The 20713-nt window shown below is 39.0% G+C and overlaps 3 protein-coding genes across 4 annotated transcripts in view; 1 reads left to right on the forward strand and 2 right to left on the reverse strand.

The window, feature by feature from the left end:
- Positions 1–3058, reverse strand: part of LOC139942298 (tumor necrosis factor alpha-induced protein 8-like protein 1) — a 52525-nt gene extending 49467 nt beyond the window's left edge. The window contains exon 1 of the mRNA XM_071939113.1: positions 2474–3058. Coding sequence (XP_071795214.1) covers position 2474 — 1 coding nt within the window. The 5' untranslated portion in view covers positions 2475–3058. The remainder of the gene's footprint in view (positions 1–2473) is intronic.
- A 624-nt stretch (positions 3059–3682) lies between these two features.
- LOC139942302 (sorbitol dehydrogenase-like) lies at positions 3683–12657 on the reverse strand. 2 transcript variants are annotated; one of them, XM_071939120.1, is made up of 9 exons: positions 12615–12657; positions 8878–8911; positions 8481–8645; positions 7528–7687; positions 6853–6971; positions 6132–6197; positions 5628–5803; positions 5094–5215; positions 3683–4480 (listed from the first exon to the last, which is right to left on the reverse strand). In XM_071939120.1, exons 1-9 carry the CDS (start codon positions 12615–12617, stop codon positions 4324–4326), a joined length of 1002 nt encoding a protein of 333 aa, XP_071795221.1. In that variant the 5' UTR covers positions 12618–12657; the 3' UTR covers positions 3683–4323. The 2 variants fall into 2 exon arrangements, with proteins under 2 accessions (XP_071795221.1, XP_071795220.1); XM_071939119.1 differs by lacking the exon at positions 12615–12657 and adding an exon at positions 9372–9532.
- Positions 10559–16788, forward strand: LOC139942303 (sorbitol dehydrogenase-like). The gene is made up of 9 exons (XM_071939121.1): positions 10559–10712; positions 10863–10896; positions 12037–12201; positions 12664–12823; positions 13160–13278; positions 13418–13483; positions 13915–14090; positions 14916–15037; positions 15547–16788. Exons 1-9 carry the CDS (start codon positions 10656–10658, stop codon positions 15701–15703), a joined length of 1056 nt encoding a protein of 351 aa, XP_071795222.1. The 5' UTR covers positions 10559–10655; the 3' UTR covers positions 15704–16788.
- The last annotated feature ends 3925 nt before the right edge of the window (positions 16789–20713 follow it).

The following is a 20713-nucleotide window of genomic DNA, read 5'->3' on the forward strand; positions in this document are numbered from 1 at the left end:
AGCTACTTCCTTGTTATAAATGGTAATGGTAGTAAGCATCCTGCATTAAATTGTTTATTTCAGCTGAACTGCGCTGTTGATTAGAAATTTATAAAAAGTAGGTCAACAAATTTGAATCTCAAAAGATCGCCTGCAGGCGACTTTTGGAAATGTCTGTGGTGTCCGTTTGAATGCTGCCCTCAATACAACCAGAGATATGGTTGGTACTCGCTGTCACCTCACTTTTTAAATGTGAATGGATCAATGATCTTGACGAAAATTCTGTGACAGTTTTTCGCTGTTTTCTCAACCGAATGTTCAATGTTTTTAGCTGAAATTACATGTGTGGCTTTTAACTGTATCTTTTTTGAAATGTTCGCTTATAAAACGTTCAAAAAAACCAAATGATACTTACTTTTAAGAAGTGCAAAATTTATGTGCAACTGCAGACAGTTTGAAATATTTAAAACCACAATTGGTTTTAAATTTACAGACAAATTGTTTCTTTTACTTTTTAACACACTGTCGAATACAGTGCAGGACTTGTGTTTTATTTCCTCGTTTCATTTTGTAATCTCATTTAGTTTCGACCAGGTCTCTTTTCCTGTTGTAGGGTGTTTTTGTCAACCAGGTAACACATCCTTTTTATTTAACCAAGTTTCCAGACCACTCTAGGTATCTAGTCCTTCGAAACCAAGCAGCAGGGTCAAATCAACTTCCTTCTAAAATGGTCTGATGAAACTAAAACCTTGGCGATACCAGTCTGGGTTTCCATCTGATAGAAATGACATGTCAATGTAAAAACTACAGTAGAGAGCAAGCTGAAGAGCCGTTTACAAAAATAATACTACAATGATGATGCAGTGATGGTGCTTTGCATTGTTGAGCAGAGTGTAAAACTAAAAACCTGCAAAAATTTGACTGTGGTCACAGAGCTCACCGAGTATCAATTTCAGCATTCACACATTCACACCCATGGAAGCCACAGTTTTTGATACACACTTCATCCTGACAGCACACCAAGTTTGATTATTTTTCAAATTGGAATTGTTTTTATAACTTAAACAGAAACAAACCCAGTCCATGTAAAACTGCACTTAGCAGTAAAGCCCCAACAGTCAAAGTTCCTTACAAATGCCTAAGTGAAAGAGTCAGAAGGGTGGGGACAGGTTGGCCCAAATAAAAACTGCTTTCACAGGCAGGGTCAGTTATTCCTATGACATCCAAGTCCGATATATAAAATTGGTTTGGAGTGACAAACATGTTTACACAGAGGCTAACTAGCAAGATTGAGGGATGTGTTGATGTACAGTACTCTGTTGAAAACAAAATTAATTTCTCTGTATCACTTTGTCAGTATCAACAAAATAGCAAAGTAGTAAAAATTATTAATTTTGTGTATCCCAACATATTCTACACAAGATAAACAACAAACCTGTAAAATTTTGGCTCAATGGAATGGGTCATAAAAGTTGCAAGAATAGGCCTATAATTTAACAAAAAGCACCAATTATTGTATGGTCATAAATTGTTTCAGCGACTTTTTTAAAGTCATTTGTGTGATTATAGTTATTTTCTTCTATTTTCAAGGTAAAAATGCAAGTTTTCCAGATCTTTAATAGTCATTAAATTGTAGAATACCCTAGTCATCATGCTGCTGGTGGTGGCTGCCGCTTGATCGCTTAACCTTCACTGGGCCTCTTTCAAGTTGCGAGGTATTTTGCAATTGTTCACTGAATTTCCATTACCAGTAATTAATATTTAACTAGCCAAGGCTACTTTCCACTCAAGTGCTACACTGCTAGGCAGTGTGGTAGTATTCATTGTACGAGAATTCTGAAGAGAGTCACCAGTTTGTGGAATTTTGAAGAGGCATCAAGTCCAAGGACACAGCCAATTGAGTGACTTGTCTTTTTGGATAACTTTCCGTATCCTGACTCCGCTTTTTCACTATTTTTTTACAAAAAAAAGATCTCATTGAGGTTAATTAGATTGTTTTATTTTATATCGAATGAAAAAGTGGTGGCGTGATACAGAAACTTTTCTGTACCTTAACTCTGAGTATAGGAAACAAAGGGATCTCATTGAGGTTAATTAGAGGTTAATTAGATTGAGGTTAATTAGAGGCATTATTTTAAAAAAGTGGTGACGTAATAGGGAAACTTTTTTGTACCTTCTCAGAGCAAGGAAAAATTGTATAAAAATTTACAAGCTCATGTTGCAGTACATGTACTCCCCTAGAACTATATGACGTTCGTTCCGCTAATGAGTATATGTGTTAACTTACGGGAGATGAAAATTGATAGCCGAACGAATCTCATCATAGTTCTAGGATTAATGTTTAATGGTTTTGTTACTATAGAGATGTAACGCTCGGTGACATTTCCATTTATATTTATGTACATAAATCAGATCAGATACCCATGGAGGTTAATAGATACCCAAAAGAAGACAGAGCAGAACTGAACAAACTTTCACAATAGCAAAAACTTACTTTTGTTACGTTGTCTCCACGTTCGACCCTCGTCGTAATAAGCGTCTTCCACGGCATAAACCAGGCCGAATAAAACACTCTCACACCGGCAACATGCAAAGGCGAAGGGGGAGTAACCAACCAAAAGCACAGAAAATACCGAGGAAAACAAACGGATGTATTGTCCCTCCTCTGACACCACACGAACGAAGTTCTTCCACGTAGTTTTTGAGAGAGACGGTCACAAACAGTAACACCGCACGTTCCTCGATCGTGCAGTTACAATGCAATCAGCAGTATGAGTACACTTTCACTCGCGAGGCTCCGCCCAGCCAAAATGGCAAAAAACGGTCGATAGTCGACTGCCAAACCGCTGCCCAAAATTCAGTCAGTCCGAAGCCACAAATTACGGTGCAGTTGATAAAATAACATCACCTTAACACTGTTACCATACCATTTCCTCTCTGTTGTTGCTGTCAACTTCCGTTTGAAGGAGGAACGACTTGAGCCTGGTCTGTGTCCTTCTGACTCGGTTGATTGTTGGGAAGAGCATTCTGTAATCTCAGCTTGTTTTGCTCCATGGACGTATGGTATGGATCATTTCATTTTACACGGCACACATGCAGACTGTAGTACTAGACGAGAACCCGGAAAAGTTAGTGCATGTTGAACAGCGCCACCTGTTGGTTGGATCTTGCCACTTAACACAGTGTTTTTTGATCCCCTGGCTTCCCCCCCCCCTTCCCAGGGACCAATGATTTCATGCACAAAAAGTAGCTAAGCCCGACAAAACTATGCTTACCAGAATAAGGTTACCAGTTAGATTAACATTCGACATGTACAATTTGTGGTTGGTATCTTGCTATTGCTTGGCAGGGCAATGCAATCGGGCCCAGGTTGCAGCTTTAGCTACATAAGTTGGTAGAGGGCCTGCACATTAATCTAGAAGTTGGTTTAAATCTGGCTCTAGATAATCATGTTTTTGTTCCTTCTAAATCAACAAACTTGCTTCACTTTTCTAAGGCAATCCTTTGTTTTTTGGTTGAGGCTCTAGCTTTCAAGTAAAATAGATTCTCCTTACAACCATGGAGAAATAAAATTGAATTATGAGCAAGGATAAAATAATTTATAGTCATGAAAGGTAACATGACTATAACAATTCAGAGTGAACTACTAAACACAAAATTAATTTTAAATTCTCAGACATTATCATTCAGTTGACACTTTCTTTTGATTTCTTTATTTAGATTTTTAATTATAACAACATATTCACATCAAAACAGATCATTGCATAAGTAGCGCGCCGAAACACACACACACTTTCACACATTATATGCAAATTAAGCCAGGGACAATGCACAAAATACATTTGACATGCAAAATTGCTGATGAACGTAAGAAAAAGTCAACATCCCTGCAAAAATTCATTCAAATCCAAGTTTTTAATCAACTACTACTTCACAGTGGCAGATGATTTCCCATGCAATACCTTAAATGAAAGCTTATAACTTTCTTGAATCTATAAAAAATAGTTATTCAAAATTCAAGTATCAAAATTATTCACAAAAGCAACCTCTCATCATTTTCCTGACCAAAGTCCCTTTTTCCCGCTGCATCTCGCAAAACTCAATGCTGTCATCAATTACCCACACATTCTCCTTTGTGTTGCCATAGTAACCCATTTTAATAACCTTACACTTTGCCTTCCCTAATCTCACTTATCATTATGTAATCATAGTTATCTACACCGATCTCTTTGAGTTGCCATAGTAACCCACCATCTTACTCATCAAAGTTTCTTATTTCCGCCTCATCTTACAATCTTTAATGTTATCATCTATTTTATTATGTTGCCATAATAACCCCTCATCTCACTGATCACAGTGTATCATGACTTTGATAGCCCCTCCTGCTCCTGTTCTAGACGTCTCAAAGGCGTCCAGCGTCTTCTCCAGAGGGAAGTGATGAGTAATGAGTGGTTTGGCATCCACCTTACCAGACGCAATCATCTCAAGGGCTAGAGGGTAGCTGCAACACAAAAAGGCGACACTCAAAATTCAAATACCATGAAATTAACCAATCAAAATTTCAATGAAGCTGGAACTTTTGTGGATGCTTCTTTATAAGTAGGATTTGAAACTTTGCAGGAGTATAATTTGAGTGAGGTTTGCTTTATCACCATGTGATATTCTATCTTTTGAGAAGTGACGGTTCTCAAAAGAACCCGCTTTTTATAGTTTTATGCATTTTTACTTTATTTTGCCTAGAATGTAGGCAAATTTAATATGCTTCACTTAGGAATACACCAGGCTTACAAAAACTTTCTGTAAAACAGGTACTTCAATTATTCAAGCTTATAAGACCAAAACTTTTTTTTTTTTCCTGAAAACAATAGTTTTTTTAGTTTTTTATTTAGCCACTTCTCTATCAAGCATTTCCTTCCACATTGTGCCTTTACATTTGATGTCAAAATTGTACCCAACAAAGCGTCACAGAAGTTCTTCAAACTTGATTTCTAAAAAAAACTTCATCCAGTCTCAGCATGAACAAGTTACTGTGTGTAAACAAAATGTGTATAGTCTCAAAACTTCCAATTTAAAAAAAAGCACAACAAGGATGAAAAAAAATGAGGATTACGAACCAATTGGCGTATCTGAAAACGCCTCGTATATCCACTTCTCGGACTGCAGCATTGACAATGGGTAGATCCATGGAATAGGGCCCTCTACCGACGAGAACAAGAGCACCCCCTGATTTAGTTGCCTGCAAAAAAAAAAGGTAATAAAACCTAGTTTGAGAGGAAGGATCCCTGGTAGACCTGCTCTAACGTACACTGACATTCTTAAAATGGACACAAGTCAGCCATGGGGAACAGAAAGGCATGGGGAACCATCGTGATTCGAGGACATCACTCGACTTAAGCAAGTAAATAAGCAAACCGAAAGTTAACTCCTTAAAGCACTTTTTCCTTTTCACACCTTCTCATATATCGGTTTGTGGGGCAAACTGAGAGGGCACTAAGGCCCCAATATAGTGCCCAGTGAAGGTGCTCACTTGAATAGGGTACTGTTGTCTCTGCCCCTTGATCAAGCCGCCAAAATGACAACACAGCAAGACTGAATGGCAAACAGATTTGAGATTTACTTTGAGGTTGTTTGACTTTTGTCATACTCACATAAATACCAGTCTGTACACTGGGTGCTGCCCCACTACACTCCACGCTGACGTCCGGCTTACATCCCAACGCTTCTTCAATTCTACGTGCCATCTCCTCAGGATCTCGAGTATCCACGCGCAATGCATGATGGGCACCGAGGTTCAACGCCATGTCCAGACGACCTTGGTCTAAATCTAAAAATTAAAACAGAAGTTGTTGTTCAGTAAAGGCTTCATACAGAGAAGTCCTCTATCCTCTTTACTTTGTTCCAAGACGCAAACACCAAGACAACACTTCCATTGATGAAAATCTCAGATTTCCATCATTGTGATTCCCAAAGTGACCGACCCCTCATTGTTTATCAACATTAAATTAGTCTTTATCCTTGTTTATTACACCTGTTTATACACCCCCAAACTTCAATGTTCAACTCAAACAAAATGTCCCTGTAGGACAACTACAGAAAATATATTTTAAAAAAATAAGTTGTATGCGGAGTATCTTTCCAACAGTTTTATTTACCTGTGACAATGATCTGAGCTGCTCCCATAGCTTTAGCACTTAACAGAGACAACAGCCCGATAGGACCTGAAGTAAAGAAAGCAAACAGAGGTTTGTTACACAATAAAAAACAATGCCAGGTGTGTCTTTTTTCTTCCTCCATGATTCAGTGTATACAAAAGTTGGCTGCACCATTTTCTTCCTCCATGGCTGCACACACACTCTCTCTCTCATTTTAATCTTTTTGACTCCTGGATGAAGCCGCAGTTACAGCCAGCACCAGAGTGTACGTATACGACAGGACAATTTGTCCCTTTTTATTAATTCATTTACGACTCTTGTTGCTGTAGTATGCTGTTTGGCAGTAGTATACAGGCGCACTGCTGTAACAAGTTCACTCATTTGACAAAAACAACAGAGCATTATATTTTCTTTCTTAAGTATTCTTCACTTGCAAAAAGGCAAGGTAGCCAAATTTCCATTGAGTTTTTATTGTGTTCATTTCATCAAGAGCAAAGAACACACTACTTTATTAGCCCATTTCATACTTCCTGTGAATGCCAATTTTGATTCCACAGTATTGTTTTCGCAGTGAATGTTTCGCAGGAGCGGAGCACTAAGTCAACTGACGCAAATTATTTGTTGCGAATTTGTGACGTAATCTCACATTCGCATTGGCAGGAAGTATGAACCAGGCTTAACACAGATATTTTGTGATGAAATTCCAAGGTGTACTATTTACCTGAGCCAAGAACCAGAACATTACTTCCAAGTTGCACGCCTCCTCTACGACACGCATAGACTCCTACAGCCAGAGGCTCCAACAGGGCTCCCTCATCCAACGTCACATGATCTGGTAGCCTAAAGTTAAAAAAACAAAATTGCTAAACATAATCAGTTTATAGTGAATACCTGAACTAGCCGTTTGAAGATATCTGATTTCAACACTATCAGGGAAGGTATTTATACGGTAACCACTCCTTAAGTTAATGGCACAAAAAATTGCTAGGTTTAGGCCGGATCCGAATTGGCGGCTACGGCCACCGCTACGGCCGTATCGCTGCGTCATCATGCATTGAAGTATAGGACGCCCTTAGCCCTTACTGTCAGAAACGGTTTACAGATTGTGTACTCGATTTACAAAGTATTGTTCGTGCATGGACTAACCCGTTCCGGACTTTCAGCGATATCTCATTGACCTCTGAATTAATATGTCGGTGCTCTACCACCTGAGCTAGTTTGCCCTTTGTTAGCAGTCTCCCTATTTTTTCAATATATTTCTTTGGGGGTGCCAGTCAACTTCATAGTTAAATGCCAGAACGATGACATTGTTCTATTGCAAAGGTTTTCTCAGATGCCAACAGACAAGAAAAAAATGCTTAAAATTTAGAGTGGTTCCTTTTAATACCAAACCTACTTATAACAGAAGTCAGCAGCATGGCAGTAGAACCGACGCAGGGAACCGTCCACTGGAGGAGTAGCACAGAAGACGATGTCTGGACAGAGATTGTAACGTCCTCCCTTACAGAAAGAACACATCCTACATGGAACACCCGGCTCTATAGCCACACGATCACCTAGAAATTTAAGTAAAAAGTACACTCTAAAAAGTATAACAGTATTATGAAAGTACTGAAGCCACTTGTATAAATTATCACAGTGACTTATAGTTTTTTGAAGAAAAGTCAAGGAAGCACTTCAGAGTTCTCCGTTACACTGGTCCAACTGGCCAAATGCCAGTTAAAAGGCAAAAGGACCAGTCAGAATTCTCACCAAGTGGGCCGGCTGGCTAGTTCAGTGTTGAAAAGCATCCCAATTGATAGTTGTTATATTTCTAGCAGTCGGGGGGATTAGATGGAGTGTTAAGATTATCGCCTACATATTCCTGAATGCTCTGGTCTTCGTTCTTCTGACACTCATAACAGGCTCTCTGAGACCAGATTGCGACGGTCATGGGGAAAGATCACTCTGCGAGACTTCTCCACGACTTCTGGAACACTCTCACAAGAGATCTTTGTACATCATCTACATCCCTTCAGTGCTTCAAGTCCAGTTTAAAGACATATTTGTTCAAATATTCTTTCTAAATCAGTATCAAGTTGTTTGTTATACATGTTCCATTAATTTTCTCTTTGTGCGCCTTGAGTGTCTTCATTGGCAGATATGTACGCGGTAAAAATATATTATTATTATTATTATTATTATTATTAATATTATTATTATTATTATTATACTACTACCCTATTGAGAATGAAATATGGACTAGTGAAAAAGCTGAAGGACCGTTGAAATAACCAGCTAAAACTGATCCTTCTGGCTCGTCACTGGAAAAGTTGAGGGCAGAACCCTGCAGTGGAAATTCATTCTTACCCACTTTAAGGCTGGTCACACCATCCCCAAGTGCAGACACAACACCCGAAGATTCATGGCCAAGAATCATGGGGGCATTGACCACAAACCGGCCGATCTTTCCATGGACAAAGTAGTGGACATCGGAACCACAAATCCCCACCGACTGCACGCGGATCTGCACCTCTGGAAATCAGGAAAGACAGAAAGTTTTAATATTTACAATCAAAAATTCTTCATGTAGATCTACTGGGCTGATCCCGACTATAATTGGGCTAATTCTACAGTTGGGGCAGAGCAATACGTTATAAGTTTGGCGCCATTCAAGAAAGTTTGAAGGTCAAAGGAAATCTACGCCCTGGTTGTGGAATGGATGTTTTAACAAATACCAATCCAATCACCTGCCATTAAAACTTACCATTTCGCCCTGGCTGTGGAATGGGCGTTTCTTCCTGAAAAACAAAAATTATGATGGAAAATGTTATTATTGCAGAATTTATAAGCTTTTGTATGTTACTGTCATATTCGGGATCGTTTCCTGAGACAACCAGAGCATACTGATTGAATTGTTACACCACCTTTCAGGACCACAACTCAGAGAGAGTTTTATGTATTAAGTGTCTCACCAAACCTCACTAGCATGTTATCCTACCAAGCAAAGTTTCAAATCCCTAGACGAAAGTTAACACAAACTTTACTAGATTGTATCTCCAGTATGCAAAGTTTCAAAGCCTTCTCCTGTACATGGTGCTACTTCAAACCTATATAGATTGTATCTCCACCATACAAAGTTTCAAATCCTACTCCAGTACATGTGTTACTGGAAACCCTTCTAATAGACTGTATTCCCACCCAGCAAAGAATCAAAATATAGAATTCTCAAACTTTTAGCTGACTATTATGAAGTCTCACCAGTACAAGCTCTCCTTTCTTCTTCAACACGGCAGTTAAGTTTTTCTCTTTCATTTTATTTAAATAAAATTTCAAACATACTAAACTAAAATTGCACAATTCTCTAGGTCGCGATTAATACAGCACACAGCAGGCTTACATTCTCTGATAACGAATGCAGTGTTTACCTCCCTGCACACAGTTCTTGCAATGAACATCAGTTCATCATAATCAAAGATAAATCAAAGATTAAATCTGATAAGTAAACACAGAGTCCTAGGCTTTAAAAAGGGACATGGCTCACATCACACACCATATCTAATGTATTGATCATTGTTGATCAGCAGAGTAAGTTGCAAAGATCAGGGCCCAATTTCATAAAGCTGTTTTATTTTGCTAAGCAAAAACACGAGTCGGGCACCATGTGTGCCACAACAATGCAAACTTAATTTAATTTGAGCTGGTAACCTATTTCTGCTAAGCAAATAAATTGGCCCCTGGCTGGGCCCAAAAGTTTTGCTAAGCACAACAAAATGTTGCTTAGCAAAAATATATTGTGAGTAAGCAAACAGCGAAGAGCTGGTTTCAAAAAAATGCTTGAAAAAAACCTTAAAATCCCTACTACCGAGGTTTTGTGTCCGCCGTGGTGAGCAAGATGCCATGTCTTCGTTCGCGATAGGATGATGTAGACTTTATTTCAAGTCTGAGATCGCACAGATTAAACTATCGCATTCTGAACACCCGATCACACTTTTGAGGCTCGTGAATTCCTTGCGGTTATGGCTAGATATCCGCTTCATTCTACATTGAAGTATGTGACATTCTGACACACAGTGACACACTTAGCAACAGCTGTAGCCATAACTGTAGCCACGCTACTTCAGCAAGACCAAAAATCACCATCACAGACTTGAAACCAAGTCTATTTTGCTGCTGCCTAAAGGGGGTCCCCAAGACTTGAGATAAAGTAACCTTGGGTAGATTTCACAAAGAGATAGGCTTAGTCCTAACTTTTTAGCACTAGTCCTAGGAGACATACAAATTGCATGGATAGTCCTAGGTTATGACAAGTAACTGGTCCTAACTTGAGATAAGACTAGTCCTAACTCTTTGTGAAATCCATTCAGTGTGTTATTTTTAAGGCAACCAGCCTAATGAGAAAGTAAACAGACAAAGTCTGCTCTGTGTTGTTGTATGTAGGCGGATCCCTTTGCGTGTAAAATCTCAGCTCAAAAGAGTTGCAGGATTGTTGAAAAGCTTTTTGGAATTTCAACCAAAGAAGCTTCCATTAAAACTACAAGAGGTATGGCTGGAACAGGAAATCTGTCGGCTGTGCTAAAAAAGAAGGGAGAGCTTGTATTGGTAAGTACAACCTCTTTACAAACAACTGTAGTGTAAATATTATTGGATTTGGAAATTATTGGCAAATTTAAAGGTAACCTTGACAAGTCAATGGTCAATGTCAAGTGGATTTCAATAATTGAGAAGTTAATTTTATTTTACCCAACACAGGAGGATACCGCAACACCCCTACCAGAGAAAAATGGTTTGTTTAATCCTTTTTGACACTATTTTAAATTTTAGTTACTTAAAGCCATTATACACTTCTGGAACAGAAAAATAAAATAAAAGTTCACAGATTTACAACTAACTTACAGGGTTTACAGAAGGTAATGGTAAAAGACTTCTCTTGAAATATTATTCCATGAAATGCTTTACTTTTTGAGAAAACATTAAAACAATATTATCAATTCTCATTAGCGAGAATTACGGATTTATAGTAAACACATGTCATGTCACGGCGAAACGTGAGATCACAAGGATGGGTTTTCCTGTTATTTTCTCCCGACTCCGATGACCGATTGAGCCTAAATTTTCACAGGTTTGTTATTTTATATATAAGTTGTGATACACGAAGTGTGGGCCTTGGCCAATACTGTTCACCAAAAGTGTCCACTGGCTTTAACCATTTTATTTTTATTGTAAATCATAGATGCTATTGTTTGAATGAGGGAGATTTTGCAATACCGGGTACCTAGAAATATAGTATTACTTGGGCGCTGCACTCAAAACTTTTCTCGAATTTCGTCATAAGGCCTATCATTTGATAATGACAAATTTTGATTGATAACGACAAATTTTGACAAAAAGGAGTACAGCGCCCAAGTTACTGGGTCTAAGCTGTTATTGGCATGTATCATCCCTTGTGGCAGTGGGATGTCGAAGATGGTCCAAGTTTCCTTAATGTGAAGATCACCAAAACAAATAAACAAACATCGCAACACCCCAACAAACAAATATACAGAACACCTAGACCCAGTAACTGAAGCGCTGTACTCCTTTTTTCGAATTTTTTACACAGTACGACCGAGAATGTCAAAAAAGTTTGAAAGGGAGTACAGCGCCCCAGTTACTGGGTCTACAGAACACCATTTAGTTCTACTTGACATCAATCTTGCTTCATTTCATATTGATAAATTTTAGAAGTAAAATTAAAATAGCACCAAACAAACAAGAGTAGGAATATTCAAAGAGCATAAATATTAAAAAGATTTCTTAAAATAAACACCACAACAATTTACTAGCCAATAATTAAAACTACACACCACGAAAGTTAAAAGTTATGAAATTTTCTTTCGTGTTCCACAAAACAATAAATAATGATTGTTTTGTTTCTTTCCCACAGAGGTCCAAATCAAAATGCACGTAGTTGGTATTTGTGGCTCAGATATCCACTATTGGCTCAATGGCGGTATCGGTGATTTTATCGTCAACGCCCCAATGATTCTCGGCCATGAGGCAGCGGGTGTGGTCTCAGCTCTTGGAGAGGGAGTGACTACTCTGAAAGTTGGTAAGAGTATACAGGCAGGCTAATTTTCAGCTGATCAGCTGATTTCCTCTTTTTCTTTTTCATAACAGTGCTATAAAAAACTGGGAAAAAGGTTAGGTGTAATCGACCGTTTCCTCTTTTTTTTTGCAACTAGAAAGTTGCATGTCTGAGTATAAAAGGAAAACGTTAAAAAGAATTGAACTCGAATCAAGGGACTCTTGCCTAATGCAATTTTTGATGGAAAATGGATAAACCTTCTAATAGTATTATGTAACACTATGCAGATCAAATGCCACTTAAGTATATGTAAACCATGCCACCTGTAACTGCCGTTTAGCAAGAGGTCAAACCTAGGTATACAACCTGGGAATTGGAAGCAGAGGGATCATCTTTTAGAATATGATAAGGCTATGGAACTAAGTCATAAATAGCACCATTAATAGAATGTTAAATTTGAAGTAAGACTTGATTTATATTTCTCAGGTGACCGTGTGGCTATAGAGCCAGGTGTTCCATGTAGAATGTGTTCTTTCTGTAAGGAAGGACGTTACAATCTCTGTCCGGACATCATCTTCTGTGCTAATCCTCCAGTGAACGGTTCCCTGCGTAGCTTCTACTGCCATGATGCAGACTACTGTTACAAGTAGGTTTGTGCATTGAAGGGAACCACTCTAAATTACTGGGACCTTGAAAATAATTGTATTTCTTAAGGCCGTGTCCGAAACCTCGACTTCGGCTACAGCTACAGCTAGATTGCATGCCTCTCCCTATTCTTCAACCTCGGCAGACACGCTGATCTAGTCGCAGCTGTAGCCGAAGTTGCTGTTCCACAAATAGCCTTAGGTGGGCAATCCTGTTTTGAAGTTACTTGTTGATCTACGTCTTTGAATTATTTCTACTTCTGACTTCTCTTGAAGTCAAGGCACTGTCCTCTTTCGGCTTTGCAAACCTGTTGCGCAAATTTTTACTTATTTTGTAGGCTGCCTGATCACGTATCCCTGGAAGAGGGCGCCCTCTTGGAACCTCTTTCTGTCGGTGTTCACGCATGTCGTAGAGCAGGCATCAGACTTGGACACAATGTTCTTATCCTTGGGTCTGGTAAGTCAGTTCTTGAGACCTAAGCTCCGCAACGCACCTGTTTTTAGTTCAAACATCATAACTTGTTCTTAACTTTTGTTGTTTGTTTTGAATGACAGCAGGGATGTGACTATAATGCATTTCATGATTTGTTTTTAAGGACCTATTGGATTGTTGTCGTTGCTTAGTGCTAAGGCAATGGGAGCCACTCGAATTATCATCACCGGTAAGCACAAAACATTCTTGCTAAGCACAAAACTTCCTGAAATACAAAATGAGCTTTAGTCCAAGGAGGCTGTAACAAATTAAAATTCCTCAATGAATGTTGCGTCTTTGGAACAAAGCAAAAAAAGGGCAGTCAGTTTGGCACAGTGGTATATTTCTCCTCACCACCTCTGGGACCCCGGTTCAAATCCCACTGGGGGCCCTATGCGGATAGGGTTGTCAGTCCCTACCCCTGGAATAATTCTCTCCTACATCTAAAACTGAAACTGTCTTCTTTGACTTCTCTCCTTTAGGTTCTTAGGTAGCACAGTGACTAAGTTTGCTTTTCTAAGAGTCCTTGGCTTCACGACCAAAATTAAAAAGTGAAATGAAATGAGACAGAACTTGAGTATGAAGCCTTCACCCAAAACAAATTTATGTTTAAATTTTCAGATTTGGACCAAGGTCGTCTTGACATGGCGTTGAAGCTTGGTGCCCATCATGCATTGCGTGTGGATACTCGAGATCCTGAGGAGATGGCACGTAGAGTTGAAGAAGCGCTGGGATGTAAGCCGGACATCAGCGTGGAGTGTAGTGGGGCAGAACCAAGCATACAGACTGGTATCTATGTAAGTATGCAGTGTTGTGTACTCTGTTTGTGGCACAGTCTGCTGACTCGTTCAAGGGGTTGAAGGAACACGTTGCCTTGTGTTGGTCGTATTGGTCTTTAAAAAGCGTTTGTAACCGTTTATTTTACAAAATGCATATGATTAGAAAGATATTTTAAAGTAGAATATAATAACCCACACAAGTATCACTTGAAATTACATAGTTTTACTCTTACCTCGTCGACTAACATGGTCGATCATTTATGGGAGTCAAATTTTTGACTCCCATAAATGGCCGACCATGTTAGTTCGCAAAAAAAGAGGAAAACCATGCAATTTCGAGGAAAATTTGTGTGGATCATTGAGTTCTACTTTGTAATAATCTTTCTAACCATGCATTTTATAGCGAACGGTTAAAGACGCTTTTCAAAGACCAACCTGACAAATCCAAGGCAACGTGTACCTTTAAGATCAACTCAATTTCCCATTTAAGTGAGCACATTTTCTTTTCTCACTATCCTGTCTTGTCCATTTGGAAGTCATCTGAAGTCTCTCTCTCAGACAATTCATTGGAACCAACCTGAGGCTTGGAGGAAAACTAGTTACAATGGCAACGGTTCAAATCCCACCGCTGCCCCCATGAAGAATGAGTATGAATGTACTCAAATAGATATGTGGAATACGTCAACTGCTGACAAAAACAAGGCTTCTTATATTTATCACATCAGCACTCAAGCAAGAGTGGAGGTTAACAATTAAACGCCTACACACACACAAAGTATAACATTAGTTCCCTTGTGGTAAAATGACACTCTACTGAATGCGTTCCTGTTTTCTTTCATATAGGCCACAAAATCCGGTGGTGTTTTGGTTCTCGTTGGATTAGGCCCACCTACTGTTAACATTCCCATCGTAAACGCAGCAGTTAGAGAGGTGGACATTCGTGGCATTTTCAGATATGCTAACTGGTGAGTAAATAATGACAGTATCTGAATATATAAAAGAATAAAAATAACTAATAATGATAGTTTGGAAGGTTTATCATCCTTCCCCTGGCAGCTGAGAAAGCTGAACTGTGAAGGAAAGTTACAACACATTTGAGCTGCAGACTTGAAAAACCACCTTTGGCAACCAGCCACATTGACCCAATGAGACCACAGAGATTGAAAGTGAAAGAATATTGAAAGAAAGAGATTGAAAGTGAAAGATTTTTCTAGGGATGAAAACCAGAGAGCTCAGAGAAAAAACCCATATAACCCATGTGTGTTAGCACTGTATACCCGGTACTTTCCCAAATTCTGTGAAGAAAAACGACCTTTGTAATTCTAGAGCAGTGTCATACTAACTAGACCACTCGGATTGAAGAATTTGTTGAATTGATTCACCATTTTCCATGTGTTGATAATGACAGTTTCCACAATGTATGGATTGTACATTGGTTCGTAATTTACTAAGTTGTGTTGTTTATGTGTTGCAGCTACCCTCGAGCCCTTGAGATGATTGCGTCTGGTAAGGTGGATGCCAAACCACTCATCACTCATCACTTCCCTCTGGAGAAGACGCTGGACGCCTTTGAGACGTCTAGAACAGGAGCAGGAGGGGCTATCAAAGTCATGATACACTGTGATCAGTGAGATGAGGGGTTACTATGGCAGCATAATCACATAGATGATAACATTAAAGATGAGTGTAAGATGAGGCGGAAATAAGAAACTTTGATCAGTAAGATGAGGGGTTTCTATGGCAACTCAAAGAGAACCATGTTGATCTTCTTCTTAACATCCTGTCCACACACTGTTCAGCCAGAACTGAACACAGCTCCTAGCAATATCATTGTACTCTGCAAGGTCCTCAGTTCTGCATTGCACCAGTAGGGGGCATCTCAGGAGGTGTTCCATAGTTTGTGGCTCTGTCCCACATGCAGGTCACGTCTTCAGAGTCCAGATATCCCCACTTCTTGAGAGACACCCAGCACTGGCCAGTTGTTGTTCCAAGTGTGTTGAGGCACCTCTATTCAGCCCAACCTGATTCAGCACCGGGGGGGGGGGGAACTCTTCTGAAGCACTCATGTCCATGGATGTTCTAGGTGGAAGTTTACCAAGTCCCTCATCTCACATGGCAGTTCGATAGCCCTGGCTTCTGCACTTGAATTGACTTTGTTGAGGAAGCTTTTCCTGGACTTGAGTAGATTTTATAGCAGGCTCATGGCTGAATAGAGGGTTTTGCTTACATCGGTAGTCTCGAACATCATGTGGCGCTATACCAGAAAGTATGTACAGGATACTCTAAAGTATGTTGATAATCATGATTAGATAATGATGAATTTAGGATAAGGCTAAGTTTAAGGTTAGTGAGATGGGTTACCATGGCAACACAAAGGACTGTGGGTAATTAGTGGAGATTAGGTCCAAAAGATACTGTGGGGCTTGTCCATGCAGAACTTTGACCAAGGAGATAAAATTATAGGTCTGAAATATAAAGAGTTGCTACTGCATGCTGGAATATTTTTGTTTGATCATTCAAAGTGAACTTTTTACTGAAATTTACAGGTATCTTTCTTGCCAATTTGTTGTATTAAGATCGTGATGTTTGTTGTATTAAGAATGTGAGTGATTTAACCAGTGGATTTGTTTTCACCGAACTCAGGAAAGCGATGAGTATACAATGCCTAATACACGTTAAAATTATAAACTTACAAATTACTATGCTTTTTATGTTTTTTTTTGGGGGGGGGGTGGGTGGGGGGGGGCAAGAACAGCTACTTGCAAGAATTGCACAATGATTTGGGTTTGTTTTTCACTTGAGAAATTTTGATACTAAACTTGATATTATATACATGATAAAAATTATATTTTACAACAGTAACGCAAGTAGACATTAATAAAATGATTTCGATCGGTATGATAGTATTTTTGAAAAATTGTAAAAGGAGCATTACAGAAATGGTATAAAAAAAATTCACTTGAGAAATTTTGATACTAAACTCAATTAGTACAGATTTAAACAAAACTTACTTGTTCTAATGATGATGATAGTAGAAAACATCCCTCCTTTGTAATATTTCCTGTCTGAAATATTGTAGCCTATTTGATGAGAAATAAATAATAGTAATAATAATATTAATAACAGTTCTCATAATTATAGCACATTCACAATAATTTTCTCAATATATGCTTTGTTAGTGCCCTATAGTCATTGGGCCAATAACATCCCTTTAATCTTTCTCATCTCCCTGGGGAGTACGCAACCTGTTATGGCAACCGTAGCGCTACACAATATCAACCTCTACCCTCGCAGGTGCACATTTATACTCCTGGGTGAAGAGAAGCAATAATAGTAAAGTGCCATGACCGGGAGTTTGAACACTATCACCCTTGCTGTAATATAAACACCTTTAATAGAGGTCAAAGGTTAGAGTCCGATAAACCAAACTGTCAACCAGCAACCACACAAGAGAGCTTAATTTATTAAGTGCATTTTTAAAAAAAAAACTAAAAAAGAACGAATTAAACCGGTACAGTCTGGCTTATATTTCCTGGGAAAGCAAATGTGAATTTTGACGTCACAAATTCGCAACATTAACAATGCGCATCAGTTGAAATGTGCTCAACTCCTGATAACATTTGTGGCAAAAACAGGGCTGCGACAACAAAATGAGGTATTATAGACTAGCAAACAAGCTGACGGACCTAAGAATTATCAAGCTTACTGGTCCTGCTGGCTAGTCACTGGAAAAACGTTGAGGGCTCCTGAAAACGGCCAATTGAAACCAATTCATTTTTCAATTGGTCTGAATTGGTTGGTTTGTGATGAGTTGGTTTCTTATGGTTTGGGTCATGGTTTTGAAATGGTTTTAGTTGGTTTCTAGTTTTAATGCTGAAATATGGAAACCAGTTGGTTTCAATTGGAAATGAATTGGTCCAATTCATTAAAGGTCCGAAATGCAAAACAACAAATTCAAACCAATTCAAATCATTTGGTAATGGGGGACGCGAGGTGGCAGCAGACTTACCAGGTAAATCTATTGTTCTCTGTAATGTGAGCATGCTCAGAAATGCGTAAACAATGAAAATTTACCTGGTAGGTCTGCTGCCACCTAGGGTTTCAAAGACTCCTATTGAATATTTCCAATTGGTCCCAATTCAATGTCTTAAATGTGGTTTTATGTGGGTTTCAAGTTGGTTGTAATTGGTTGCCGGTTGGACCTCAATGGGATATTTGAAATGGTTTCAACTGGATTTGATGAGTAGGTCATTTTAAGTGGCATTCATTCTTACCCACTTTGAGGCTGGTCACACCATCCCCAAGTGCAGACACAACACCTGAAGATTCATGGCCAAGAATCATGGGGGCATTGACCACAAACCATCCGATCTTTCCATGGACAAAGTAGTGGACATCGGAACCACAAATCCCACCGACTGCACGCGGATCTGCACCTCTGGAAATCAGAAATGACAGAATTGTTTTTAATGTTTGCATGGAATATGTTTTTATTTACTTTGCCTGGGGTCTGGTTAGAAAAGGGGTCTGGTTAGAAAAGGGGTTTTATTGTATGGGGCGAGAGTTATTGCTGACAGAAAGGTCTGAAGCTAGAATTTAAAAGTTAAGAAATTATGGCACTTCCACCTTTTCTACAGATCTGGAGAAGTATATCAAACAGTAGGACTGTTCACCAAGCAGATATAAACAAGTCTAATCAGAGACAAAAGTCTAAAATTGCTCATTGTGTTGTTAACAAAACACTTAGAATTAAAAAACATTGAACTTCCAGAAACCTCAAAAAGGTCAGTGTAAAATTAGTCATTTCAGTGGACCATATGGACCAGACTGGGGTGTTCTTCCCTTAATCGTGTACTTTGTTGCTATCAAACTTTAGAATTTGCCTACGGGTACCGGACCTCCATGAATTGACCAACTGTTTGAAATCGTGGCTTTGGCTAATCCTGCTTGGGCTATCAGCCAATCAAAAATGAAAATGTGATTTAGGGTATAGCAGAATTAAAAAAAACACCAAACTGGAACTCTGCCAAAGTTTGGAATAGGGCCTACTTTGGTCGATCCAAATTGTGGTTGGGCTAATTCAACAGTTTTTTCAGTCGTTCCCTGAAGACAAGATTTCAAACAGTCGGTCAAATTCGAAAGTATGAGAGCAACACCATATACCCGTTCTGGTCCAAATGGTCCACAGAAATGGACAAAATGACTATTTAATTACACCATGTTTTTGATTTTTCTGGAAGTTTTTCTGGAAGTTGTTTTTTAAGTGTTCCCAGCATACAATTAAATACAACAACCATATACATCCTCTGGTAGTGATTTAAACCAAAAAAAGCACAGCGTTTACCTGTTCTTACAACATCAATTCATATATTATCGAAGACAAATCAAAGATAAATTCTGCTAAGTAAACTTGTAGCGTTAATTATTCTATGTATTCAGTGCATAAAGTCTCAAAGTCCTAGGGTTTTTCCTTTTGAGGACATGATGGTCACATGTGGCTCACAGATTACACGGAGAGGTAGAAATAAATCCAGATTCCATGGTGTAAAGTTTCAGCACTCGGGTACACTTTGAGTACCATGAGAGTACAGAGCACACTTTTCTTAAAACTGTTTTAACTTTTAACAGCAAACAATTTATTTGCTAAGCAACAAAAAATGAATCGAGCACCACCCAGGTCAAATTTGCAGTTGAACCCAGTTAACTGGGGTCAACTGGTTCAGCTGGATAGTGACCAAACTCGTCCATTTTACATATTAACCAACTGGTTTGGACTAGGTTTAACTGTGTTCAACTAGGTTTAAATTATAAACCAGTTGGTGTCTGACAGTCCATTTTCCATACTAAACCAACTGGTTTTAACTGTATTTAACTAGTTTTAATATCAACTGGTTTTCAACTAGTTCCAGTTAACCACAGTTTAACTAGGTTCAACTAGAATTTTGACCTGGGCAACCACAACAATGCAAACTTAATGTAATTTGGGCTGGTAACTTGTTTCTGCTAAGCAAACTATTCTACCTCCATAAGGTTTATCGCGAATAGCAAAATATCAAGAGAGGGCGCTGTTGAACCCACACAAAGGTATTGGCGTTGCGTGCGCGAGTCGTACAAACTGCATAGTAACCGCCCCATACTCCTTCCCACAATGCAGTGCGTTTCTGAATCGCTAAACCTTATAGATGTACTAGCTATAACTAAGCACAGCCATTGCAGTTGCTTTAAGGTAAGCAACTGCAATGGCTGTGCTTAGCAAGGTTTTGTGTTTAAAAAATTAGGCCAACACTATACAGTCTACACAATCTGACAATCACATCAATCCAGGCCAAACAATTTTGCTAAGCACAAACAACTTTTGTTAAGCAAAAAAGAGTAAGATATATGAATGTAGCGTAGAGTGGTGTCCAAACAAATGTTTGCAAGAAAACTTAAAACCCCTACTTTCCGCGTTCTGGAGTCCGCCGCAAGATGCCTATACTTCTCTCTCATTACATCTCATAAAGCATATCGTTTCTCGCCAGATCCAGAAAGTATAGCCTTGATTTCAAGTCTGAGATAGCACAAACAACCGACGTCACACTTCGAGGCTCGTGAATTCCTTGCTTGCGGATAAAGATATAGCGACTACGGCTAGTGTTCGG

The sequence above is a fragment of the Asterias amurensis genome, chromosome 9 (genome assembly GCF_032118995.1).
Source record: "Asterias amurensis chromosome 9, ASM3211899v1".
Classification (NCBI taxonomy): Eukaryota; Metazoa; Echinodermata; class Asteroidea; order Forcipulatida; family Asteriidae; genus Asterias; species Asterias amurensis.

What these genes read in the sequence shown, in the direction of transcription:
- LOC139942303 (XM_071939121.1), top strand. Translation starts at nt 10,656, where the DNA reads ATGGCTGGAACAGGAAATCTGTCGGCTGTGCTAAAAAAGAAGGGAGAG. An exon ending in CACTCGAATTATCATCACCG is followed by an intron (nt 13,484 to 13,914) that starts GTAAGCACAAAA and finishes TTAAATTTTCAG; the next exon opens with ATTTGGACCAAGGTCGTCTT. An exon ending in ATTTTCAGATATGCTAACTG is followed by an intron (nt 15,038 to 15,546) that starts GTGAGTAAATAA and finishes TATGTGTTGCAG; the next exon opens with CTACCCTCGAGCCCTTGAGA.
- LOC139942302 (XM_071939119.1), bottom strand. Translation starts at nt 9,425, where the DNA reads ATGAAAGAGAAAAACTTAACTGCCGTGTTGAAGAAGAAAGGAGAGCTT. An exon ending in TGTTCTGGTTCTTGGCTCAG is followed by an intron (nt 6,198 to 6,852) that starts GTAAATAGTACA and finishes TCTTTACTTCAG; the next exon opens with GTCCTATCGGGCTGTTGTCT. An exon ending in GTTTTCAGATACGCCAATTG is followed by an intron (nt 4,481 to 5,093) that starts GTTCGTAATCCT and finishes TTTGTGTTGCAG; the next exon opens with CTACCCTCTAGCCCTTGAGA.